At 45.9% G+C, this 26,824-nt stretch overlaps 2 protein-coding genes across 3 annotated transcripts in view; both read right to left on the bottom strand.

Annotated features, from left to right (window-relative positions):
- wdhd1 (WD repeat and HMG-box DNA binding protein 1) overlaps positions 1-21,589 on the bottom strand; it is a 40,914-nt gene extending 19,325 nt beyond the window's left edge. Inside the window, exons 1-14 of one of the 2 annotated variants that reach the window (XM_083759018.1) lie at positions 21,505-21,589; positions 20,611-20,707; positions 19,479-19,590; positions 19,073-19,224; positions 18,328-18,439; positions 17,513-17,563; positions 17,180-17,275; positions 16,241-16,333; positions 15,071-15,177; positions 5,284-5,428; positions 4,706-4,910; positions 3,055-3,239; positions 2,614-2,798; positions 408-649 (exon numbers count right to left, since the gene is read on the bottom strand). In XM_083759018.1, coding sequence (XP_083615144.1) covers positions 408-649; positions 2,614-2,798; positions 3,055-3,239; positions 4,706-4,910; positions 5,284-5,428; positions 15,071-15,177; positions 16,241-16,333; positions 17,180-17,275; positions 17,513-17,563; positions 18,328-18,439; positions 19,073-19,224; positions 19,479-19,590; positions 20,611-20,687 — 1,762 coding nt within the window. In that variant the 5' untranslated portion in view covers positions 20,688-20,707; positions 21,505-21,589. Of the gene's footprint in view, positions 1-407; positions 650-2,613; positions 2,799-3,054; positions 3,240-4,705; positions 4,911-5,283; positions 5,429-15,070; positions 15,178-16,240; positions 16,334-17,179; positions 17,276-17,512; positions 17,564-18,327; positions 18,440-19,072; positions 19,225-19,414; positions 19,454-19,478; positions 19,591-20,610; positions 20,708-21,504 lie in introns of those variants that run through there. The other variant, XM_083759019.1, reaches the window with a different exon arrangement.
- Positions 21,590-25,354: 3,765 nt separating this feature from the next.
- On the bottom strand, positions 25,355-26,824 carry socs4 (suppressor of cytokine signaling 4; the record flags this gene model as incomplete). Its single annotated transcript, XM_083757680.1, has 1 exon — positions 25,355-26,824. The coding sequence occupies one exon, from the start codon at positions 26,822-26,824 to the stop codon at positions 25,652-25,654; it is 1,173 nt and encodes a 390-aa protein (XP_083613806.1). The 3' UTR covers positions 25,355-25,651.

Raw genomic sequence — 26,824 nt, 5'->3', positions numbered from 1 at the left:
CCGCACACACCAGTAGCCAGAGTACCAATATTTATTTAGTTTTGGTGGTTAAGCCTTCAGGCCGCCGAAACGTTGGATATTCCTGTCTTACCTGCTGTCCTAATAAATATTGGTACTCTGGCTACTGGTGTGTGCGGCCAACTTTATTCAAGATCTCCTCTATAGTTACACAAACTGCCAAATATCTCTCCACTGGCCTCCAGTGGGTAATATCATTGACGATAAAATACTGCAACTCATCTTTATATCCCTCAATCGTTTAGGACCTGCTAAGACCATCTCTGACTTGCTTTTACAAACCTCAAAGCAGGCATCATCATTTAGATTTGAACCGTGTCCAAATTCTCTCACACGAATGTGTGTGCGCAATTTGCGCATGTGTGCGTGTGTGTGTGCGCGCCATCTACCTCGGTGGTAGACCACAAGCAGCTGCTCTCCGTGTGCGGCCATGCAGACCACAGGCCCGGGCAGGCTCCAGAGTTCCTTCTGAACCCCCCCGATGGAGAAGAGGCGCAGCGTCAGGGCGCTGGTGGCTACCGCGGCCCAGCCCTGGCCCAAACACAGAGCCCTCACATCCTCAGCCGACGGCAGGTCCACCATCCACTCCTTGTTAGTGTCCCATGAGGAGAAGTGGAGGCACTGCAGCTTACTGGGAAGGGAGAGGGTTGAGGGATCAGAGGTCAGAGAGAGGCAGTGACCATTTTTTTGGCCAAAAAAGAAAACATGCGACTGGTAGGGATGGGCTGTGCGAGCGTGCGTGCATGTGTATGTGTATGTACAGTATGTACATACACACATACATATATGAAAATATGTTGCAAAGGCTATATTGTCATCCAAACCCTGCGCATAGCAATGACCAGTTATCAATCTTTTCTTTTTTTTAATAATAAGTAGAATCTTTCATGAAATAGATACAATTAATTGTAATTATGGATGAGTCATAATAATCAACGATTCCAATCATCGTTTTTGGGGATCGATTATTATTCATGTTTTAATTATTTGTTTTGGTTGCCCACAGTAACTACAGTTTAGACTAGAGGATACTTAATGTCGCTGTAATATTTATTCTTTTCTGCTTTAGCATTGTCAATGTGTCATTGTCAGGACAATTTGTCATTGTCAGGACATTGATTCAGTTTCAGTAGGAACCATTTACAGACATCGTTTCAGAAGGAACCCTTTAGAGGGCGGTCCGCGCCTTATTTATGTCCCCTCAGGACATAAATAAACACAACACATAAATAAAGTGTTGTCAGACACCTCACCCTGTATAAATCCCTATTATCAGTGGTGGGCCGTCAGGGCCAGCAAGGCCTTCTCTGCTGGCCCACTTGCCTGATGCAGAAATTTATATTTTATAATAAGTTTTTATTTTTAACAAATATTATATCTTGTATTTATTTCGCTGCCACTGCACTGTTTCTCACTCAGACAGGCTGGATGGTCTGCTTCCATTCTGTGCAGGTACAACAGCCCTTGTTTTTCCTTTAACCAATGAGATTATTTCCTTTTTGTTGTCTCCGGGTAAAATTCTCTACCGGGAGGCCTGCAGAAAATCCATCCCTTGTTGTTAAAATAAATTGGAGCAATATAGAGATTGACAGGTTCCTTAGCCAATCAGAGTTTGTTAGCCGGCCTTTGGTGACGTTACCGTCTTGCTTGGATCCCATCGCTGGTGGGAAATATTGTCAAATGAGAAAAGAGAACTGGGTTTTTGAAACTTTCTGCGCGAGTTCCCATCTGTGGGTTCATTGAGCTCGCTAAATTAAGAGATTTAACTCACAAACAAATGCGGAAAACGGCTGAAGGAGGAGAAGAAACAGATTTAGTGGTGGATTTACAGTCAAAGCATTTTTCGAGAAGGAAGGACTTCAAGAAAAGCTTGCAGGGTAGACCATTGGTATGATGCAGGCAGCCATGGTAAAGGATCTTTATATAATATTTTATAATATTGAAGGCCTAGTTCATTTCGGCACGGTCCGCCACTGCCTATTATAGTACCTACCTAGACTACCTACTTATTACTACCTACTGGTAGTAATAAGTAACTTTGTCGTGATATATACGGACGCTCTGCGTCCGGAATTTCCCCTACTATCCCCAGTAGAAAATCCCGGGAGTAAAAACGGGGGCGTCCGACTATTCCACGGACATTCTACTATTCTGCGGATTTTTGAGAATTCCACGGACGGCTTTGAAATCAGCTGTAAATTCACGGATCACGGATTCCTGTGTGGGGACTATTGAGTACAGGGCTACAAACCCTTAACCTGATTGAGGCAACATTTATGTAGCCTGGCTAATAATCAGCAGTTGGCAAACGGTCACGGTATGCAATATTGGCGGGCTTTGGTACAGTGACGTTCAATGCTTGAGACCTTTGACTGACAGTAGCTCTGACCAATTGCGTCAAAGAGAAAATGTTTGAACCCGCCCCCCCGGGAAACAAGATCCATACACAGCATCTCCAGACTCAAATACCACACGACAGTGTGATTTGAGTCTGGCTTATTTAGCCAGGCTAACATTTATGTGGATGGATAACAATGCAATTTTATCCCCAGGATGCTCAAGTTCTTCTGTGTGAAGACAAGATGGCGGGCCTACCTGGCGAGTTGGTCGGTGCTGGGGCAGGCCAGCAGCACGGCCTCCTGGGACAGCTCGGCCATGGTGTGACCCAGGGAGTTGGTGAGGTGCATGGCGTGGTGCACGGCCGTGTCGTGGAACTCCACGTCGATGGCGTTGTCCTGCTCGTCGTTGTAGCCACGCACGATGCCCACGGAATTCCACATCTGAGACAGGGAAAACCATTTTAGCCGTCATAATTCCCCCTGCTCATGGCCATATACTTTATTGATCCCCCCAGGGACCAATTTAAGAAAGAAAAACATTGCATTGAGAATTTGAGATCACATCTGATCTGTGATCACAGGTTTTTATCTCAGTAAACAAATATTATAATTTATGAAGATTTAATATACTTTCTTTAAACACTATTTCTTTAACTCTTGGGGACAGAGGATACAGTATTATTTGAACATGTCTTACCATAAAGCGGTGTGTGAGGTGAGAAGGAGTAGAGCCTGGCTGGAAAGCCTTCTGTGGTGGCGTGGGCGTAGGCCCATCATAGACAGGACGCAAGGGCACCAACGCTGCAGCAGGGGGCGCTATGGCCCCGTCAAGGTCATCATCATCATCCCCGTACTTCTCCAGACCCAGCTTGATAGAGGATCCTAAGTGGAAACACAAAAGGGAAATTAAGGGTTTACAGTAGTAACAGTACACAGTCAGTGTATATATGTTCATGGAGTAATGGTTAATTACACCAACTGTCAAATATCTCTCCACTGGCTTCCAATGGGTCATATTCTGATCATCATCATCATACCATAAGCCACCAAGTCTACGTTCACAAAGAATGTGTCTGTCCGTGAGAAGTGTCTGGGGTATAACTCATGGAACAATAGAGCGTCGCAGTCCCGCCCCCTTTCAGAACGACGAGTGGCCCAGGAAATGATTCTCCATTCATTTTCTCCATAGGCTTTTCAAAAAGTAAAGACAGTTACGCCGCGGACAAAGCCAACTGGGATCGTGACAAATCATGACAACAAACACAATATTTTGTGCCGATCAAATAATTAGAAAGAAGAAAATAAAGGCAGGATACAACACTATTTGTTTTGTTTTTCTTCTTACTAATTATTTGATCGCCCCAAAACATTGTAATTATTGTCATGATTTGTCACGATCCGAGTTGGCTTTGTCCACGGCGTAACAGTCTTTAAATAAAAACTTTTTGAAAAGCCTATGGAGAAAATTAATGGAGAATCATTTCCTGGGCCACTCGTCGTTCTGAAAGGGGGCGGGACTGCGACGCTCTATTGACCAAATGGTCCCACATTTGTGATGTGAGCTTCTGATGACCCCTTGAAGGAACATGCCAAACAGCAATTGGGAGGGGCTTACGGATCCCGAGAATCCAAAAACAAACAAAAAGACAAACAGGCCGGAGGAGGCATAGAATTTCAAATCCATCTCAAGACTTGTTTTTTACAAACCGTCTAGCAGACCTCATCAATTAGATTTGACCTGGGTCCAAAACTCCACATTATCAGAGCAGATACACTTTGGGCCATACACACAATCACATCACATCCTGCCATAACAATGAGTCAGTTCAGTTCCTGTCTTTTCCCACTCAAATTACAGCTATAAAAACAGTTACATCTTTGAGGATCTGAACTATCATCTGTATTGATTAAAGGAGGTGTAGTGAGGCCATGGCTTCACACATACTGTAAGTACATGCAACTTCCAAACAGCTTCATGAAATCAGTATTCTGTCAGGTTGGATTAGCAGCCTAGGTGCTCAGATGGCTACGCCAGCCGTCAGGGCCCCACCATGAATCTTTGTGTGCGTCTCAGCAGACATAAGAGCCTAACGCTAAATTATTGGCCCGATCAAACAAAATAGGACCGTCCTGGTCCTGGAGAACTCAATTCGGGCCAACAACTATACAGTATAACTGACAAATTACATAATGGTGGAGGTAAAAGGTATACACACTGTCAACTCGTTATTGAAAAAGAAAAACACAATAAGCCAATTATGGAATAAACTGCCACAGCAGGTCCAGGAATTAAGAGAAGGCCAGTGGATAATAAACAAGTTTCAAGATGCCTGCGGCTTTTAACTGACCTCGTGAGTTCTCGTCATCGAGGAACGCCCCTCTATTCCTCACCCGCCCCGTCGCAGGCATATGGTCATCGTCGTCCTCATCGTCGTCTCCTGCAACAGGGTTCTTGGTGGGGGAGTGGCTGTCGCTCAACCCTTCATCCATAGGTCTGTCATCATCTTCATCGAACAGATCGTCATAGCCGTTCGCCTCTTTTTTGGCTGGAACCTGATGAATGCCCAGGGGAACATGACAACTTACCATGTTTGACAAAGTAACATTTATTCAAATGAGGAACATGTGGACTTTTCAAATGTGATGGGAAAATGAAGTCAAATAAACCCCCTCTCACACCCTCTGAAAGTTTGAGACATTACATAAATGCATTGGTTAATTCTGTAATTAAATAGGTTTACAAGAACTCTGATTAGAATCAATTAAATATCAACATTTGGTCAATAAAAACTGTCATATCACATTTACTTCTAGTCTACTACCAGCACAGTAAAAAACCAAATGTGTTCATTTTAATTTATACATTTTGCAACCAAAATGGCACCTTTATGAGATTTTATGTGAGACAAAATATAGTGGAATGTACCTTAGTGGTCTTTGTGCTAGAGCTCGCTGCTGATGAGAAGCCTTCTAGCATCCCCAGACATCCTTGACTGTCTGTATATGCCAGCTGACTGCCGGAGGGGTGCCAGGCCACACCAGACACTGTGTGTCCCTTCTCATGCTTCTGCCTGGAATAGAGAGCAGAAAACCACCTTTAATATTCCTCATACGATAAAATCTTCAGTGTCTATTATTCACATACTCTTGACAGTACAAATGTGGGTCCTTTTGGTTACATTTGCACTAGCCTGACCTAAGCAGAGACATTTCTTGTCTAGAGGGGCGGGTCGCGCCTCAGAAATGCGCGCACCCTGATTGGATCTCATCGATCTGTCCGTCACCCCCGGCCCCTCCTCTCCCCCCTAGTGCAGCGCTACGTCACATCATTTAGAGCGACGCCCACCCGGAAGGGTTGACTCCCACTTTTAGACTGGTTCAGCCCACGGCTTTTTCCAGGCTTTCATCTTTCGCGCAGACGAAATGAAAGCCTGGGTATCGAGGCTACATTTGCACAGCCTCGTAATTAAGGTTATTCTCACACACAGTGGGGGCTTCTATTTCATACCTACTGACCGCCAGAGGGGCGGTGTTTTCAACACCTGGATATACATCACGCGCTCGCGCTTTGGTCGAATATTAATACCAACACTGTCACTCGTGACCACCTGTGGGCGTGAGCCAAGGATATAGGTGCTCAGTCCACAGGGATCATCCTCTTTCATCTTTTCGCCTCGAAAAGCGCAGGTCGTTAAACACTGAACAGCTACGCTTTGTGTCTCAAAACCAACGCGGTTGGAGCTGCCTTGTGCCCTCCAGAGACGCGTGGTCTGTTTTCTTTGTTTTCCATTGACTGGGGTTCCCCCCGTGCGTTCGGATGTTCGATACGTTTGTCACTGTGAGGTAAGTTGTAGTGACAGACTGCAGCATTGAGGGTGTCTCTCGCCCCGCCGCTGCTGCTGGCGTGCGTTCTGTAGGAACAACGAAGTGTTTCTGTGAGCAGCTCGCACGTGAGTAACCTATTCTTTGTACTGTTGTTTGACAACGTATGTTTGGAACCAGGGCCGCAGGTTGCGCGCTGTGTTTGTGCTAACGTAGCAACGAGAGTGTTCCTCGCTCCACCGCTATCGTTGTAGCTGGATGGTATACTTTACTTTCTACTATTGTTTGTCAACGTGTGTTTGACTTTGAAACCGGCGCCGCACGTCTGCGCGCTGTGTTGTGCTAACGTAGCAACGAGAGTGTTCTTCGCTCCACCGCTATCGTTGTAGCTGGATGGTATACTTATTACTTTCTACTATTGTTTGTCAACGTGTGTTTGACTTTGAAACCGGCGCCGCACGTCTGCGCGCTGTGTTGTGCTAACGTAGCAACGAGAGTGTTCCTCGCTCCACCGCTATCGTTGTAGCTGGATGGTATACTTATTACTTATTACTTTCTACTATTGTTTGTCAACGTGTGTTTGGCTTTGAAACCGGCGCCGCACGTCTGCGCGCTGTGTTTGTGCTAACGTGAGCAACGAGAGTGTACTTCGCTCCACCGCTATCGTTGTAGCTGGATACTATGGGTTACTGTCCCGTTTAAAAGTTACGATCCTGACACGCACAGAGTAACTTGTTCTGTTGCCTGCCAGTGCCACCGTATTTCAGGAAGGGCTGCTACGGTGTGGTTATTTATTTATTTTCTTATTAATTGCCTTATTCTGGCATTAATATATATAGGCTTTGAGAGTGCCCTACGCTCTGCAGCCTGCCACCGTATTTCAGAAAGGGCTGCTACGGTGTGAATACTTCAGCTAATTAATAAATTAATTAACTCATTCAGTCCCGTGTCCATATAGGCATTAAGAGTGTTCCTCGCTCCGCTGCCTTGGTAACTACTGTCACGGCGTACCGTCACCTAACACAAGCACTGAGAGTGTGTCTCGCTCCACCGCGTCACCTAGCACAAACGCTGAGAGTGTGTTTCGCTCCACCGCGTCACCTAGCACAAGCACTGAGAGTGTGTCTCGCTCCACCGCTTGCCATCATGGACAGCATCTGTACTGCATGCTCGGCCTTACTGAGTCTGGAAGATGGCCATGATATGTGCCCGACCTGCCTCGGCATCGCCCATCTAAGACAGGCACTGACAGAGGAGGCCTGTACCAACTGTGCCAGCATGTCCTATGCGGCGAGGATTGCGAGGCTGGCTGCAGTGGAGAATTTCTTTAACGACACAGCTTGCCCAGTAATGCCCACCCTGAGCCTGGTGAGTGATCCCCGTAAACGCAAGGGTGTGGCGGTAATGGCCAAGGGCTCAAAGAAGCCCAAAGTAGCCACTGTGGTTAAAGAAGCCACTGTCACCAGCGTTGACCCCTTGGCTCACAAGGTGGACACGTTGGCCGCTGAGTTTGCACAGATTAAGGCCCTCCTGCTCAATCTGCAGCCTGGTGTTCCTACCACCAATACAATGGCTTCAGTGCCTCGGCACCGGGGCAGAGATGACCACAATGGTCATGCCAGGGAGAACAGAGGGTGGAATGAAGATGCCATTTCCATCGCAGCCTCTGATTCCCTCTTCACTAGTCTTGATGACCTGGAAGAGGACGAGGGGGGGGCACATTCGCCCCACTGCTCAGAGACGAGCTCTCTGGGGCCGGAGAGGGATGCTGCTCAGATGTCTGGGGACGAAGTCTCTTTAACCAAGCAGACCATCCTGGTGGCTTTGTCACGGCTGGGGCTTGACACCTCTGGGAATACAGCCCCAATTCAAAATGCCTTTTTTAAGGGCACTGACCAGCCGGCGTCCTTCAGTGTGCCGCCCTCTGCAGACTTCATAAAGGAACTCCATTCGTCTTGGGGGGACCCGAAGTCCAAGCTCCACATCACACAGGACTGCAGGACCTTGTTGGCCATGGAGGGTGCGGCCGCATTGGGTTTGGACCACATGCCTCCAATTGGTGAGACCATTGCGTCTCTGGTAGTGTCCCCAGACGAGGCCCTCAGGCACGATGCTCGTTGTCCACGAGCGCAGTGCAGAGTCACGGACGACTTCCTGACAAAGAGCTACGACACAGCAGCTCGTATGGCGCGTCTCGGCAACTCCCTTTCACATCTTGTCCTGGCCCTATCCCAGTCTCTCCAGACGGCGGGGGCTGATGCCCCGACACAGAGCCTGAGCGACGTTTCCCTCAGGACCTTTGCCTATATGACCAGGGAACTTGGCAGACTGATGTCCACTCTGACCATGGCCCGTCGCCAGGTATGGCTTGCCCAGGCCCCATTGTCGAGCAGATGCAGAGATTCGCTCCTCAAGCTGCCCGTCGTGCCAGGGGCGGTGTTTGGGCCCCCAGCTCAAGAAGCCCTGGAGCGTGGTGTTCAGACAAGGAAGTCTAGGAAGCAGTATGCAGACCTGCGTCAGGGATCTGACAGGTCTGCGTCCCGGGCTGGCAGATACTCGGCTTCTTCCTACCCAGCAGCGGGTGCTAGACGTTCCTCGGGAGGCAGGGATTCCTTCCCTCGGCAGGACCGACCCCAACAGAACCCCCCGCAGGCCTCCTTTCGGGCACCCACAGGCAGGGCGTTTCTCCGGACCATCTAAGGCCCGGGGGAGTCGGACATGACCCCCCGGACCCAGGCCCCAGCAGGTTCACCCCACAACATCTCAGCCGCTGGGAAGCCTTGACCACAGACCCCTGGGTGCTAGCGACGCTGTCCAGGGGCTACAGGATCCAGTTCAGACGTCGGCCTCCGCCATTCAACGGGGTAAGAATGACCGTGGTCGACGACCCACTGAGGTCTCAAGCCCTCAGTCGGGAAATTACAGAGCTCCTACAAAAGGGAGCCATAGAGGGTGTACCTGGTGCAGCTCAACTAAGAGGGTACTACTCCTTTTACTTTCTAGTTCCAAAGAAGGATGGCAGGCTTCGGCCGATCCTCGACCTCAGGCGGTTAAACCAGCACCTGAAGGTGTTTTCTTTTCGGATGCTGCGCACGGTGGACGTTCTCCAGTCCGTGTCAGCGAACGACTGGTTCACGAGCATCGACCTGAAAGATGCTTATTTCCACGTGCCAGTGGCACCACACCACAGACAGTTCCTTCGCTTTGCCTTCATGGGGCAGGCTTACCAATTCCGGGTGCTCCCGTTCGGTCTCTCTCTCTCCCCCCGGGTCTTCACCAGGTGCATGGCAGCGGCACTTGCCCCACTACAAGCCAGAGGTATGCGGATCCTTCCATACCTGGACGATTGGCTCCTGGCCGCCTCGAGTCGAGAGAGGGTGCTCTGCGACACGTCTGCCCTGCTGGACCATGTGGCACAGCTGGGACTCGCGGTGAATTTCGCCAAGAGCGCTCTGACTCCTCGTCAGGACGTAGTATTCATTGGCATTGCCATCTCAATGAGAGCTTGCCCCTCCCCGCAGCGGGTGGACAGCATCCTGGAGCTTGTCTCCCGTGTCCAAGGGGGTACAAGGTTGACCTATGGCCTGCTACTCCGGTTGCTAGGCATGCTGACGGCTGCATCCACAATCGTGCCCCTGGGACTCCTCTCTTTGCGCCCCCTACAGATGTGGACCAACGTCTTGGGCCTCGACCCCAAGAGGCACCAGAAGAGGCTGGTGAGTACATCCAGCCAGTGCCGGCGGTTGCTGGATCCTTGGAAAAAACGGCAAGACATTTGCCGCGGTGTCGTCTTGGGCTCAATACCCTCCCGCCGGGAGGTTATTGTGACGGATGCGTCCCTCTCAGGCTGGGGGGCCGTGTGGGAACACAGAACTGTCAGAGGGACCTGGGACCCACGGCGGCACATAAATGTACTCGAGCTCCGTACAGTGTGGCTTGCCCTCAGGCATTTTCTTCCTGCCCTGGAAGGGAAACATGTCCTTGTCCGGACAGACAATACATCAACTGTCTACCATATAAACCATCAGGGAGGCGTCAGATCCGAGCAGTCTCTGCAGGAGGCCCAGAGACTCCTTCGGTGGGCGTTCCCTCGCTTGGCGAGTCTCAGAGCGGTGCATCTCCCAGGGCTGAACAACCAGGCTGCAGACCTGCTTTCACGTGGATGCCCTCCTCCGGGGGAATGGAGGCTGAATCCCTCAGTGGTTCGGGAGATATGGAAGAGGTTCGGGAAGGCTGGAGTGGACCTGTTCGCCTCGAGTGCGTCGACGCACTGTCCTCAGTGGTTCTCCCTGTCCGAACCATCCAGCCCGTTGGGGCAGGACGCACTGGCCAACCCCTGGCCTCGGGACTGTCTGCTGTACGCGTTCCCTCCACTCCCACTACTCAAGCTCACGCTGCACAGGATCGCCACAGACGGGCACACAGTGCTGCTGGTGGCACCATACTGGCCTGGGAGGGTTTGGTTCCCCATGGTCCAGCAACTTCTAGACGGGACGCCTTGGCCTCTGCCGTCGAGGCAGGATCTCCTCTCTCAGGTAGGGGGCCGCATCTGGCACCCCTGTCCGGACCGACTTCGGCTCCATGTTTGGCCCCTGAAGGGCCGGACCTCCTACTGAACTCCTGTGATCAGGCAGTTATCCACACCATGCTCAATGCTAGGGCGCCCTCCACTAGAGCGCTTTATGCGAACAGATGGAAGCTGTTCTGTGGCTGGTGTGAGGAGCAATGTGTGGACCCAGCCACGTGCTCTGTCCCGGTGCTGCTCCGCTACCTGCAGACGCTGCTGGATAAGAGTCTTCAGCCCAATACAGTGAAAGTGTATCTGGCCGCCATTTCAGCCCGGCATGTGCCAGTCGACGGGCGTACCCTGTGGTCTCACCCATGGGTGGGTAGCTTCCTGAAAGGGGCCGTTAGGTTGCACCCCCCACACGTCACCCGAGTGCCTTCATGGGATTTGCCTATGGTGCTGGAAGCCCTGTGTTCAGCACCTTTCGAGCCACTGGAGCGAGCTGACCTCAAGTGGTTATCAGTCAAGACTGCCTTCCTCCTCGCCATCACATCCGCCAAGCGGGTGGGGGAGCTCCATGCCCTGTCAGTAGCTAGCGAGTGTGTTAGGTGGGCTGCGGACGGATCTGGGGTCACACTGTGGCCCAACCCCTCTTTTCTCCCCAAGAGGATCTCAGCCTTTCACGTCAACCAGCCAGTCAGGTTGGCGGCTTTCACCCCGCAGCCGGGAGCGGAGGAGCTATTCCCTGCCGCTGGGTTGTGCCCCATCCGGGCCCTGAGGCAGTACATCGCCAGGACGACAGCCCTTCGGAAGTCAGACGCCCTCTTCCTGTGCTATGGAGGACACAGAAAGGGGTGTGCCGTCTCTAAACAACGGCTTTCCCACTGGGTGGTGGACGCCGTTTTACAGGCCTACAAGCACCGGGGGCTGCCGGCTCCCCCTGTCAGGTGCCACTCAACTCGGAGTGTCTCCACCTCCTGGGCCGCGTTGAGGGGTGTCCCGCTGGCCGATATCTGTGCTGCAGCGACATGGGCCTCTCCGTGCACGTTTGCCCGCTTCTACAGCAACTGCAACTGAGGTTCGGTGAGTGCAGGTTCCTCGTGACCATGTTGGTATGAGTCATCCAGGTGTTGAAAACACCGCCCCTCTGGCGGTCAGTAGGTATGAAATAGAACGCAAGTTATCTATATAACTATGGTTCTATGAATACCGGATGACCGCCAGAGTTCATTGTCACTCGGAATCCCGACGAAAAGATTTCATGAGGATGATCCCTGTGGACTGAGCACCTATATCCTTGGCTCACGCCCACAGGTGGTCACGAGTGACAGTGTTGGTATTAATATTCGACCAATGCGCGAGCGCGTGATGTATATCCAGGTGTTGAAAACACCGCCCCTCTGGCGGTCATCCGGTAATCATAGAACCATAGTTATATAGATAACTTGCGATTTATTTTGTTGCGATTCACTTGCACTTGCACTTACTGGCCTACCAGCATGTGCACTTAGGCCTCTCCAGCTGATCCAAAATGCAGCAGCTCGCTTGGTCTTCAACCAGCCAAAATTCTCACATGTCTCCCCCCTGCTCCGCTCCCTCCACTGGCTCCCGGTCGCTGCCCGCACAGAATACAAAACTCTGATGCTGGCATTCAAAGCAACCAAATGTATGGCTCCCCCATATCTTGCAAGTATGATTGAACCCTACAAACCCTCCCGCGCACTCAGATCAGCCAACGCAGGGAAACTGGAAGTACCCTCACTAAAAACGCCGGGACAACGCTCCACACGTCCCAAACTCTTCTCCCTTCTGGCTCCAAAACTGTGGAATGCACTTCCCATTGCAGTCAGAACTGCAGCATCACTCCCAATCTTCCACCGTAGCCTGAAAAACAACCTTTTCAGACTCCATCATGGCCCATAGCACTTACCCTAACCCCTTAGATAGCATTTCTGTTGGCTTAGATAGCATTTGACACAGACTTATAGCATGTTATGTAGACAGCACTATAATTGTATTGTATATAGTCATAGCACGCCATAGTACATATGTATAGCATAGTAGTAAATATGTATAGTGTATGTATAGTTTCATTATATAGATATTCCACTGTTACTTTCTTAGCTTACGCATGTTTCATGATAAATGCTTTTATGTGATGTATTCCCATGCTTTTGTTCTTGCTTAAATGTAAGTCGCTCTGGATTAAGAGCGTCTGCTAAATGCCTAAATTGTAAATTGTAAATTGCATGAATGAACGCAAACTGTTGATTATCTACAGCCACACGGCGATGGAACAAGGTTGATTTCTCACCACAAATAAAAGGCATCAACTTGTATGAATAATGAGGCAGCTAGGCCCCAACTTACAGTATATACTGTAGTCTTGATATAAACATACTCACCAGAGATTTTTTGCATTGTTTATTAATAAGTCACGCTTGCAGTGTGTAACGACCTTTACAAATGGATAAATTAACACTGAATATTTTAAATGGCAGCACCTCAGGGTATCTGGCATGTTCTTCAGTTCATTCCCTTCACAGGCCCCCGATTGCTTTTTAAATCCTCATAATAATTAAAGCACGGTTGACTGGACACATACATATATATTTTTAGGCCTGCCTCCTGCAGGCACTTTACACAATTACACACATACAAGCGAGACAGCTGCCCAAAATTACCATTCTCTCTCAACTCAAGTGTGAAGTGCTGATACAGTGCCTGCCTAAAGTGCACATCAGGACGGGATCATTGTTCATTTTGCAATCAACACCCTATTCCACTCAAAGGCTCTGTGAATCAACACCCTATTCCACTCAAAGGCTCTGTGAATCAACACCCTATTCCACTCAAAGGCTCTGTGAATCAACACCCTATTCCACTCAAAGGCTCTGTGAATCAACACCCTATTCCACTCAAAGGATCTGTGAATCAACACCCTATTCCACTCAAAGGCTCTGTGAATCAACACACTATTCCACTCAAAGGCTCTGTGAATCAACACCCTATTCCACTCAAAGGCCCTGTGAATCAACACCCTATTCCACTCAAAGGCTCTGTGAATCAACACACTATTCCACTCAAAGGCTCTGTGAATCAACACCCTATTCCGCTCAAAGGCTCTGTGAATCAACACCCTATTCCACTCAAAGGCTCTGTGAATCAACACCCTATTCCGCTCAAAGGCTCTGTGAATCAACACCCTATTCCTCTCAAAGGCTCTGTGAATCAACACCCTATTCCGCTCAAAGGCTCTGTGAATCAACACCCTATTCCACTCAAAGGCTCTGTGAATCAACACCCTATTCCTCTCAAAGGCTCTGTGAATCAACACCCTATTCCACTCAAAGGCTCTGTGAATCAACACCCTATTCCACTCAAAGGCTCTGTGAATCAACACCCTATTCCGCTCAAAGGCTCTGTGAATCAACACCCTATTCCTCTCAAAGGCTCTGTGAATCAACACCCTATTCCGCTCAAAGGCTCTGTGAATTTGAAATGGTGGCCATCCAGTAGTCACATAAGCACTTTGCTCAGAGGTTGGGTCAAGGAAAAAAATAACTGCCATGGTCTCTGAATGAACCCTTCTGCGGCTGCCCAACCCTGTTTTTGGTAGTGATTAGAAGGAGCAAAAGGGTTTCCGTCCAAGCAGTCTATTGTTGCTGTTGTCTCAGTCTATGGGACTGAAGTCTACATTATTACCGCCGCCAGTACAAAAAAAGTAGAAATAAAAAAGAGATCAGAACACTAAAGAGACCAAATGTAAGGGCAGAGGAGAGTGAACCCAGTTACTCTATGTTTTCGGCACATTAACTGATTTAACCAAGGGACAGAAACCGTCTCACTGTCGTATACACACACTTCTCCCTCCTACCTCCCCAGTCCTCACCTGTCATATACGTATACAAGAGAGAACGAATCAAACTGGCACAGTCATCCACTGGGCGGCAGGTGCATAACAGTGGATAAGCAGTAATATATTAAAAAAAATATATATATATATATTTCTTTATATATATATATATATATTTATTTATTTTTTTATTATTTTTTTGAAATGCGCACACTAACTTTGTAAAGCTCTCAGTCAAGGCTTTATTATAGATTAACGTTTCGACACAGTCTTCATCTGAACTGACTGAGAGCTTGACAAAGTTACAGTCTGCAGACTTCTATTGTGTATATGTATACATATATACAAACAGACTTTACTGCAGTCGTTCTCAAATATTCTCCAGAAAGAAAAGTGGTTAAACTAAAGTGACATTGATGAATTCCCAAATTATCTAAGTATTCTGAGGCACCCCTGGACTTGCGTCACAGCACCGGAGCACCCAAGGGTGCAACGACACACACTTTGAGAAGCCCTGCTTTACCGTACCTTTCCACACACAGCTTGCGGTCCACGTCCCACACCGCCAACAGACCACCGACACAGCCAGCAGCCAGGAAACGACCACAGGGTGACCAGACCACTACGTTAATGGGCTAAGAGAGAGAGAGAGAAATATTGACTGATACACAGAGATTTCATACAAACCACTGCCAAACAAAACCCTATGCTTAAACCAGTGATTCTAGAGTCAGTGAACCACGACCCCAAAATGAGCCATAAGATAAGGTCACAGACTACAAACAGAAGGGTTCCAGAAGGGGTACGCTCGTCATAATGTGCCTCATTACGACATATTGTCTCTTTATTGTTACGTTTAATGTTTGTGTTGGCACCATTTGTTTTACATCACCATTACATCACCATATCAACATCAAGGTCAGGGTAAACTTCATTGTCTATTTCTTTAGGCAAAGCGAGCAGGCCAGCAGTGGAAGACCTTAGGGGGGGCGGTTTGGGACATATTTAGGCAGGCAGTCATGTAGGTAGGAAGGTGCAAGACCATTGAGAGCTTTATAAACAAGTTAGTGGACTGTACACAAGAAAAGGTTCTTTGGGGCATTAATGACTAATGTTGAATACAACAACAGATGAGTTCAGCTAAACTGGGGGCAATTAAAGAAAAGTGACTGATGGAAAACTGCAATTAAACACTGTAAGAAGACCATCTATTAACCAATAGAACTCCAGTCCAGAATGATAGTTCAATCTGTGTTTCAAACAAGCGCTGAGAGACCAAGTTAGTCAACATTTCCACTTGGTTAATGATGTTGCTATGCTATGCCTTATAGCGATATGTGGGTGACTGAGTTTATGACGGATCAAATATAATTACAGTTTAGACCATTACATACAGTATCGTTATAGTTATTAACAAAGCATTGTTTCCAGGTGATAAACTCGACAATAATGCTGGTTTTAACACCATTAAACGAACAAGATTTGGACTCGCTCTTACTGCAAGCTCTCAGCTGAAGAATGAGATTTTTCTTAAACTTGAAGCTCACTTCTACAGTTTAATCATACCACTTTGATTCCTTCACTCTGAGCTGCTAATGTCTGAAATATGACCGAAACATTTTTATTGCCCTTTGGTCCACTGCATTTGTGTCAACAGTAAAAGTTGAATATCTGTGTGTGTAATTTAGACTCACTCACCTGTGTGACCAGGTCATCAGACAGAGTGCTGACATGGTCCCAAGAATCCCTCTGATATAAGTGCACCTTTGTGTCCACGGGAACTGCTAGAAGCTGTGTATATATGCACAAAATGGAAAGTTCTCATATTGCTCTCAGGTATAAACTGTATTTTGTGGTGCATTGCAGATTCATAATACGACCTCATTAAGAAATAATAAGACTACCTTTTTACAACGCCTCTCATCTCTTAACACAGGGTTCTTGCACCATTTTGAAAGTGAAATTTAAGACTTTCTAAGACCAATTTAAGACCTCAACAAATGTCGTAACGTCTTCCTAAATTTTAATTGGCTATTGGGAGGGCCAGCAGACCCATCTTGGCCCGTAACCATGCACAATATCGTGTTTAAAAAGAAACACTTCTCAAGACCGATACCCAATGTTAAATAATAAAACTTACATTAAAAATATAAAAATATTTGCACAAAGAAATACTAGGAGTGGGCAAAGGTGGACTTAGCTTAGACCTAAACAAATAATATAGTAGGCCTATATGACATCATCACTATTAAAACAAAACAAAGAAGAGTTCTGACTGAAGATATTTCATTTTTTGAGGGGTAAAAAAAAAAGGCCCTCCTATATCCAGTTTTTGAGGGGCGCTAATACAGGTTTAATGTTTGTTTTTAGTTCAATGTTTGTTTTAAAAAAGCCATTGACAATGAAGGGAAAATGTACGTCATATTGTCCCTCATTACATCATATTGTCTCTTTATTGTTAATGGCATTTAATGTTTGTGTTGTCACCGTTACATCACCTAATCAACATGAGTTAGACTTTAATATATTAGCGCCCCTCACTTCACATGGATGTTTTTGTTCACAAACTTTGTCTTACAAACATTAAATTCCCATTGACAATGAATGGAGAATTTAACACAAGAGTCAGTCACTGACCTTGGCGTTCCTGGGTTGCCATGCCAGTCGACACAGGGACTTGGCGTTGCTGACATCAGTGGATTTATGCAGTACAGGCCAACTGATGACCTGAGTCTGTAAGACACACAAATATGCTTGTTACTGAATGCCAGGCTGGAGATATGGAGCCAACACATACAGCAAGTAAGTGACTGACTGACTGACTGACTGACTGACTGACTCGAGTTGAAAAGCAGTGAAGCAGGTAGATTAGTAGTAGTGACAGAAAGAAACTTTCCAAAGGAAAAAAAGCAAATCAATTAAAGATATAAACAGTAGACGGAAACAATAGAAGAAACTAATCAGACCAACCTGTTCCTCAATGTTCCACACCACTACAGAGCCATCACAGCTAGCTGAGGCCTGTTGGAAGAATGCAGAAGAATGAGTGTTATTGTATTTCTCCCCATGGTATCATGTACATAAAGCATAACGATCAACACGTAGATTCTAAGTGTTGATGAGGCAAATAGGAGTCGAGACAATATTCTACGATGTAACAATTATTGTTGATTGGATCAATTGCTGATTGATCCAGAATACCACGACAAAGAGAACACAGAACTTCATCATGGGTCTTTTCCATTCAATATTCTTTCTCCTGTATTCCATGTTGGAAATACCTGCAAACTAACTATTAATAGTGTTTTGTTTTGTTTGTACAATGGATTTGTTTTTAAAAATAAAATTGACAGACACCCTAAATGCTAATGTATTCTCCCTTTATGTATCATAATATAACTGGAAGTGCTCAGTGTTCACATACTTCTATGCAACCTTTGCATTGGCATAGAATCTGTTAAGCAATATCCGCTAGAGGGCAGTTAAGAGTCAAACATTTTCACACTCATGGTGATGGCGACTCTCCCTGCCTCCCCCCCCCCCCTTTTTTGTTGTTATTTTTCCTGAAAACAAAAGGAGCTTAGCTTGCACAAAAACTAATTTCACCCACTTCTTTACACTTGTAAAACTATGATGCGATAATAAAATAGATACAATTGATATTGTCAATATGAACTTAATGTGCTTCGATGTACATGTATCTGGACCTACTTTTCACAAAATCAAAGTGCTTTTGTTGTTCTTGGTGAATAAAGTGAATCTTGTGGAGAAAGATTAATACCCACCAGGAACTCATCCTTGGGGTCAAAGGACACACTGAGAACAGGTGCATCATGGCCCCGCAGTGTCTTCTGTTGACTGCTGTCTGACACCTCCACCACCTTCACCATGAAATCACTGAGGACATTGAAGGAAATAGTGAGAGATTTTTAAATTAAGTGTGTGTGGCTGCTGGTGTGTAGTTGTGTATTTGCACACATGCCTAGTAGCGAGCAGCAAAACGATGGAAAGGGCATGCTACACAAAAGGGTAAATTGATTAATCGAAACACAGGAGAAACATAATAATCCTCATTTCCTTGAAGATCCGTCAGGATGGATGTCAAACGTGCCCAAACGTGCACAATCAATATGACGACAGACATTAGCTGTAGGTGAATATAGCAACATCAATACGGCGCCGTGGCCTGTGCTTTTATTGTGGTGATAAACCTGTTTAGAGCAAATCAATACTGGCAGAAAACAGATATTCACCTCCAATCAAGACCAATCATATACCAATGCTAAGTGGCAGTGCTGCTCTGTCTCTATGGTAGAAAAATCACTCATGTGTGATCTGCTTTGTGCAACTGAAACAATGGAGCTAAACTCAATTTTTAGCAGCCTCCCAGTTCTGGGCATGTCATAATAGGTGAGCAAAATTGACGTTATACAAGCTGCTCGTAACTTACTGTCGTAACTTAATGTTTGGCATTGAAATAGTAAAAAACGAAAGAACAATTCCTGGCTCCGTAAGACAGGGCTGCTCTACCTGGAGCCTGCAGCGACTCTGGTGCCAGTGCTGTTGAACGTAACATGGGTGACATTGGTGGTGAAGCGGGTCAGAATGCCGTCTGGATCACCATCAGGAAACGTGTGGCACTGTACTGTGTTGTTGGAGCCCGCCGTCACCAGCTTGCCCTTCTGCAGAGTGAACCAAGAGACATAAGCCAATTTTTTATATAGAATTCAGACTAGGGGTCTAAGTACTGTATCATCATAACTGGAGATCACATTTGCAACGAATCAGTTTCCAGCGCTAGTTTGTTTCCGCCCCTCTATGCCCAGAAAAACTTGGGGCTCTTTCAGGCTAAGCTCCTCTTAATGAACCTACCTTCAGGGCTACAGAGTAGGCCTTGTCACCAACGTTGATGGACTTAATGGGTTAATGAACCTACCTTCAGGGCTACAGAGTAGGCCTTGTCACCAACGTTGATGGACTTGGGGTCATCATCATCCAAACCCTCCCAGATACGGACATCCCCATCACTTCCACAGGTCACTATAAACCTGAGAAAAATGTGCCCGTGGTCAGCCTTACTGCTTCTATGATTCTGCCCTGCAGTAAGGCTATGCTACTTTCGTTTTTAAATCTCAAATGGAAATCAGACCAGCCTCTCCTCTTTAGCGTAAATAAAAATAAATAACGTTTTTTTCTACTCACCAAAACAAAGACGGGTTGTGTCATTAGAAAGAAAAAATATATAAATGGTACTTTTTGGCCAAAAAGGGATTTTGTTTCCACCGGGAAAAAAATACTTTGTTACTCCAATGCGCCCTCTGCCAATATTGCCTAGAGAATTGCCTCATAGAGAATATTTTTCCTCCGGTGAAAGAAAATCCCTTTCTGGCCAAAAAGTACCGTTTATACGTGTGGTGGGGGGCTCAGAGTGCGTCCACTAAGGAAAGTAGGCTTTCTAATGACACAACCCGTCTTTGTATTGGTGAGTAGGTCAAACGTTCTTGAGATTTCCACTAAAGAGGAGAGGCTGGTCTGATTTCCATGTGAGATTTAAACACGAAAGTAGCATAGCCTTATACTGCAGGGCAGAATCATAGAAGCAGTAAGGCTATGGACCAGAGCTAATCAAGCACTAGCCTCGATACCCAGGCTTTCATTTCGTCTGAATCAAGCACCAACACTGCTGTCTGACCTCATGAAATACTAGCCTGGATTAGCATTGGTTCCAGCTTGCAAATAGGAGTTGTGACACAGTAATTACATTTTCATAAATAATACTATATTAATTCATTTTCATAAATACTATATTAATTCCTATCATGACAACACTTTGATGAATTGAAAATGGTTGGCCCTATTGTAAACAATTGTAATGCTTTATGGTGTCGTCCACTCACTGTTAACAGTTTTTGTATTGAGTTGTACTGTAATTCTGCAAAATGTTAATAAATCAATCAATCAATCAAACACATGAGGGTCATGCCTTGAGTTGTGTACTGTGGCGAGGATGCAGTTTTGTCTTATATGGATATTGGTAAAGATTATAAATGTAGGCAAACAAGACATACTTCCCGCTGTCATCAAAGCAGACATCTGTGTGTCCCTCTGAATGGCCATAACGCATTGGTTTTCTTTCACATGGCATTCTGACAAACAATGACCCGACTGTGGATGAGAGTACAGAACATGAATAACGTCAGACTCAGAGATTAGTTATCTCGTAGATTGAAAATGTCAGAATCGATAAATACATCTACGAGACATCTAGCCCCATATGTGCCCTCTCTCCCTAGCCCAAACATTTAGATTCTCGTAGAGGGTTTTTTTTCGATTCTGACGAATCTCTCTACGAGAGTCTAAAAGATAACCCCCCCTTTAACGTCGAAAGTTGAACGTTTGTGCCTCAAGATCACTCTTACCTTGTACAAATGCAAAATCTAAGCTGCTTTAAATGTTGTAGAGAGATTCGTCAGAATAAAAAAAAAACCCTCTACGAGAATCTAAATGTTTGGGCTACTCTCTCCCTACGCTCATTCTGTAGCTCCGAGATGAGCGTAGGGAGAGGGCACATAAGGGGCTACGAGACATCGAGAATCTAAATCTTAGGCTATTCACAATTTCACAACGTAGCCTAGCTGTTTTCGGGACACATGTTTGTATTTGGGACATTCATTCACAAGCGAAGTACCCCGCTACTGATTAGCCGCAAGATAGAAGTTTGCTCACATATTAAAGTTACTACCAAAACAATGCAAAATAATTGGAACATTGTAGCCATTACGCTAGTACTTCACGAATCTGACGGACAGTCATGTTAACTTTCAGGGCTAGGAACATTGCAACAATCTGGGCTGGCTCGTAATTCAATAATAATATATACACCTCAACCAAACGTTCAGCGTAAAACGGGTTCTTAACTGATACTTTATACCTATGCAAGTATGTCGTGTAAATAAACTTACGGTATAATTGAGCACGTAATGGAACTATTTTCGGTATTAGATGATCCTGCTAAATATCCCGCGTCCTACTGTCACTTGAAAACAAGGAACTGTGCGTGGGAACTCCCGCCAGCAACCTGACGTCATTGAGCTTAAATACGTCTACCAACGTCACATCCGGTTTCGGGAGAAACTACAGTTACATTTTAGCCAGTTTACTGGTATAATGTATGGAAATAATTTAATTTAGTCCAGAGTAGACTCTATCATGATGTCGTCCAGACCACAGTAACAGTTTTTGTATTGAGTTGTTGTACTTTAATTTGAAATGTACTCATTCTGCATACTGTTAATAAATACATAAATCAATCAATCATGTAATGTTTGTATGTGTTTCAGTCTCTATGTGATTACTGTGATAATATAATAATCAGAACCTAGATTATAGGTTCTGATTATATTATCATAGTAATCATTGCTGTATTAGAATAGAATGTTGTTTTTGATTGATTGATTGAAATATTTATTAACAGTTTGTAGAATTTACAGTACATTTTAAGCACAAACTCAATTAGTCTCAATACAAAGACTGTCAACTGTGAGTGGACGACCCAATTAAGCATTACACTTGTTTACAACAGGGTCCACATTGTTCAATTCATCAATGTAGCGATTGAAGTGATGCACATCAGCGTCGGAGAGTTACGCAACTTTTGGGAAATCGAATCCATTGGAATCCACATGAAAGAAATGCATTCTGAGAAGGAAGACATGGCAGTGTATCCCAAGCCGTGCATATCCACGGCTTCCCAAGCCGTACATGCCTATTCCCACTATAGGCTGAGGAAGAAATGCCACTTGACAGTTTTCAAATCAGCCTCATGGTGGCGCTACAATATGCCAATTAAGTTGCGTCTCACACACACACACACACACAAACCCAAACAAACATGTTTAAATTACTCCTAAACATTTTGCCAAACATCACACACTCTCCTGCCTACCTATTACTCCCAATCAGGAGAGACTCGTTGCAGGATACAGGATAAACAAGTGAAATTGGAAGTGCTGGGAATCGGTAGTCGGTACACTATCAAATTGAAGCTGATAAATGGGTTCTCTCTCCTAATTGGATTGAAATTGGTGAATGAAGAAAAAAAATCTGTTAACTCAAATCTTTGCTTCTTTGGAACAACATATTTTCAGATGGGGATCGGCGGCCAATTACAGATAATTCTGGGGGTCCTTGACGTAAGAAACATAGGTTTTTTGTCATGATTTTAGAAGACATTTTGTAGAATCGTCCTCAGGTCAAAATGGGTTAAAAAGCAGGAGAGATTAAAAAAAACACAATTCACAGAATATAAAGCTTTGATTTAACCAAAACATATGCCTAGAGGTTATACTATAGGGGTCGAGCCATCTATGCTTTAAACATGATCAGTAAAATATTAAAATGATAGTAATTCCAAATGTAGACCTATACTGTATAGATATAGGCCTATGTCTATGCTTCTTTCTTTCCAACTGAGACTGGATCCATCATATGACTTTTCACTGGTCCCATTTGGGAGTTATCCCACAGGATAATTTGATTAGCATAGCAAATAGCAGGAAATACATTGCTACCAGACAGCTGTGTTTCTACACATTACATCAATGAAATCTAATAGTCCACATTCTACAAGAGCAGGCATGTGTGTGAGTGTGAGTGTGAGTGTGTGTGTGTGTGTGTGTGTGTGTGTGTGTGTGTGTGTGTGTGTGTGTGTGTGTGTGTGTGTGTGTGTGTGTGCGTGTGTGTGTGTGTGTGTGTGTGTGTGTGTGTGTGTGTGTGTGTGTGTGTGTGTGTGTGTGTGTGTGTGTGTGCGTGTGTGTGTGGATGAGATGTCTCACATTCCCACTGAGATACCTGTGGGATTGTAGAATGGGGAAAAATCTTGGAAAAAAATGCATGTCTCGTCATAAGCTATTTATAAGTTAGTGCTGTGGGCCTTTATGGCATATGGTAATACTGCTAATGTTCCATTCCTCAGTTTTGGATTTCAAATGTATTGTATAGAAGGCCTTCTATAGTATTATATCAAATATAGCATAATGGTTGATATATTTGATATGCTGTATACTTAAGCAATGGATCATACGAGACATCATTAATATTTCATATCCATGTGGTCCGGGGGAATCAATATGTGTGGCTCCTTTGGCCGTCCATTGACCCAGACTGTACATTGACGAGCGTGGTGTCATATTGACCATTGAGGATGGTGTTACAGTGAAAGGGGATGAATAAGCCTAGATGGCCAAACAACAAACTCAAACCACCAGTGATTCGGTTTAGACATCAGCTTTTAGTGAAAAGTGCAGAATATTAAGGATTTCCATGTTTTGTGGCTCTTACGTATATGTCCATTTAAAGAATCACAAGTAAAGTTTTGATGCATGATAGGCCTACTTGAGCAGTAGTGAAGATAAGAAAAATCCACACAATTATAAATCAGTCTGTGTAAGGGTACAGAGTACTACTAACACTTAAATAGAGGTACATGTATTTGAGTTAGTCTAATAGTAAATATAGATGGTGTTGCACGTATACAGTGTAGAACAAATATATATGTCTAAAGGGGCAAAGCAAGAGCTGATGTTGTTTTACCCTACCATTCAAGGACATTAGGATGAATTACAAATGATTCATGAACAATTGCAGAATCTGAATGCCACCCCCCAGACATTTTCATTTTTATGTTCTTATCTCCCCATTCTGTGCTCAAGAGTTTGGATTTTATTTGGTGGTGCCACCACAGACCCTGTTTACAGACCCTGGACCACTACATCAAAAGGTGTCATTACCCTGTCTGATAAAACAATCTGCAGCCAGTGAACAGCGATAAGAAAGCATGACTTCTGATTTACCATTAATAGTGTGTCCAATCATATGCAAATTAAGTGCCTGGATAAGATAGCTTGGCTCTGAAGGTAAGCAATGGAAAACTGTCATGCTACAGAATCAGTGTAAATTATACATTTATTGGTCTGACATTTATTATGATGGAATTCAATCATGTGCCTACCCAGGTGTGAAATCTTGAATGTTTCAGTATTGCAACACAAAATTCTGAATACGGACTGAAGGTGAAGATTTCAAGCACACTGGGCTTACATGGGCCATCAAAATTGTCATCAATTGTTATAGATTATCGTTTGGTAAACCTGGTTAAAGTACCATGTGAGCATTGGCCCCAGCATGTAAACAATATCCAAAAAGCAATGCTTTTTGTTGGAAAGAAAGCTGTAAAGAAATCCACTGAGTCTTTAATATCACACTAAGTGATATTTCAGTCAGTATCAAATGAAGTAAAGATTGAATGGTATGTCAAATGAGTGGTTCTAAACATTAGCAAATTTAGCATTGTATTATGTAGATTTTATCTGTGCACTTGTCCTGCCATCTTGTGGCCATAATGAAAACGGCACCCTTGTCAGATCAGTTGAGTTGAGTTACCAAAGTAACTTCCCTGTGTCTAAAATAGGAGAATGAAACTGCCTCCCCCTGGCCAGCCAGGGCGCCTGATGGAGGGGAAAGGAACTGTTGCTCTCCCCAGGTTGGCGGAGGGTGTGTAGAGCCCAGGATCACATTAGATAATTGACACAGGGGTGAAAAATGGGTTACAAAAATCGTGGGATAAAAATTATAGGAGAATGAGGTGAAGCATGCAATATTTCATGGCATTTTTTTAACAGAACAGGTTTACACCAGAGTGACCAGATACGTGCAGCAACTTAGCAAGTCTTACCAAACTCTCTCTCTCTCTCTCTCTCTCTCTCTCTCTCTCTCTCTCTCTCTCTCTCTCTCTCGATATAAGGTGATGTCAAATAACTAAAGTTACCAGCTCTCCTGTATCTTCATCTAAACTTTCTCACAAGGAAACAAATGTGTTCAAATATTCATATGCACTCTGCAACACTCACTCTATGCTCAAAGTCAATAGAGGGAGATATTGTCCGTCAGCAGTATTGTACAGCGACCATGTTCAGTTATGTATTTTCTAGCTGACAAGTCAAAGCCCCTGGAAGTCCCATGGCTGTTTTCGCTACATTGTTAAGTGCTTGTGTATATCTTTTGGCTTGAATGGGGGTTGGTAAGGTGCGACAGCTGTTCCCCAAGACCATGTTACACAGCACAGGCCCCATTGCACTTGATGTGGTACTGTCGGAGGTAGTCCCTAAGTTGAGGTGGTAGCAAAAGACATTCAATGCCCTGATAGGTGGTGCAGCTACAGATGACAGCCCTGCACAGGTGCTGCAGTGGGAAAGGGAAGTTCCTGGGCAGCGGCCGTGACAGGAGGGGCTCAAAGAACAAGCAGGCGGCCGGGTCACTGTAGTGCCTCAGTAGCCCTGTGACACTGAGGTCCCGGTACATGCACGGGTCACGTCCGTCGAAGCTGAACCGCTTGCCGTTCTGCTCAATGCGTGCGTGCAGCGAGCGGCTGTAGCGGCGGAAGCTGACGGAGAAGAGGAACTCATCCTGGGCAGAGTCTCGCAGGAGGAATGTGCCCTCTGGCTGTCCTTCAAGCAGCTCCTCTGCCTCAAAGCGGTTCAACACACCCCAGTAACATGGGCTGTTGTTGATCTGAAGGAGATCTGGGACCAGGATGTAATCTGTGTGACCGCAGACATCTTCTGCCCCCGCATGGGCACGTGATGGGTCCCAATCATCCAGACTGCCGCTTCCCAGCCCAGGAGAGCAGCTGATGTCCTCCCAGGAGAGGGGGGTCGGAGGTGGGGAGGAAGAGCATGCCGGCACAGCATTTTTGCTGTGCGCTTCCAAACTGCTGATGGCACTCGGGTGGGTGGCGTGCTTTTTAATAAGGTGCCAACAGTGGGCCAGTTCAGACTTGGGCGAGAAGGGGCACTTGTCCTGCATCAGCTCAGAGACGTGGATCTTGCGCTTGGACCAGAGGAGCACAGAGAAGGGCCGTGAAGAGCTCTGTGGGTGGTGGTGGTGATGGTGATGGTGGTGATGGTGAGAGCGAAGGGGCAAACACTGGCCCATGGCATCTTGGAACTTCTGCCGTAGCGAACGGCGAGACAAGGCCTTCCGGCACGGGACATCTACATCGTCCAGAGTGCTGCAGCTGCACTTCCTCTCCCTGCGGCGCCGTGGACAGGACGTGGAGCGCACACCCAGCTCTTCTACACCCTCCGCCTCCAGGCCCCCGAGACCCGTCTCATTCCGGGAGCTCCGGGAGCGCTTCTTCGCTCGCCAGACGTAGCTGTCGGCACTCCAGCTCCGGAGTCCACATTTGGGACGGGTGTCTGAGCCCCGGGATTTCTTCTCTGACAT

This window comes from Protomyctophum parallelum (assembly GCF_964188405.1).
Source record: "Protomyctophum parallelum genome assembly, chromosome: 2".
NCBI classification, from domain to species: Eukaryota; Metazoa; Chordata; class Actinopteri; order Myctophiformes; family Myctophidae; genus Protomyctophum; species Protomyctophum parallelum.
This window is presented reverse-complemented; position numbering and strand designations above follow the sequence as displayed.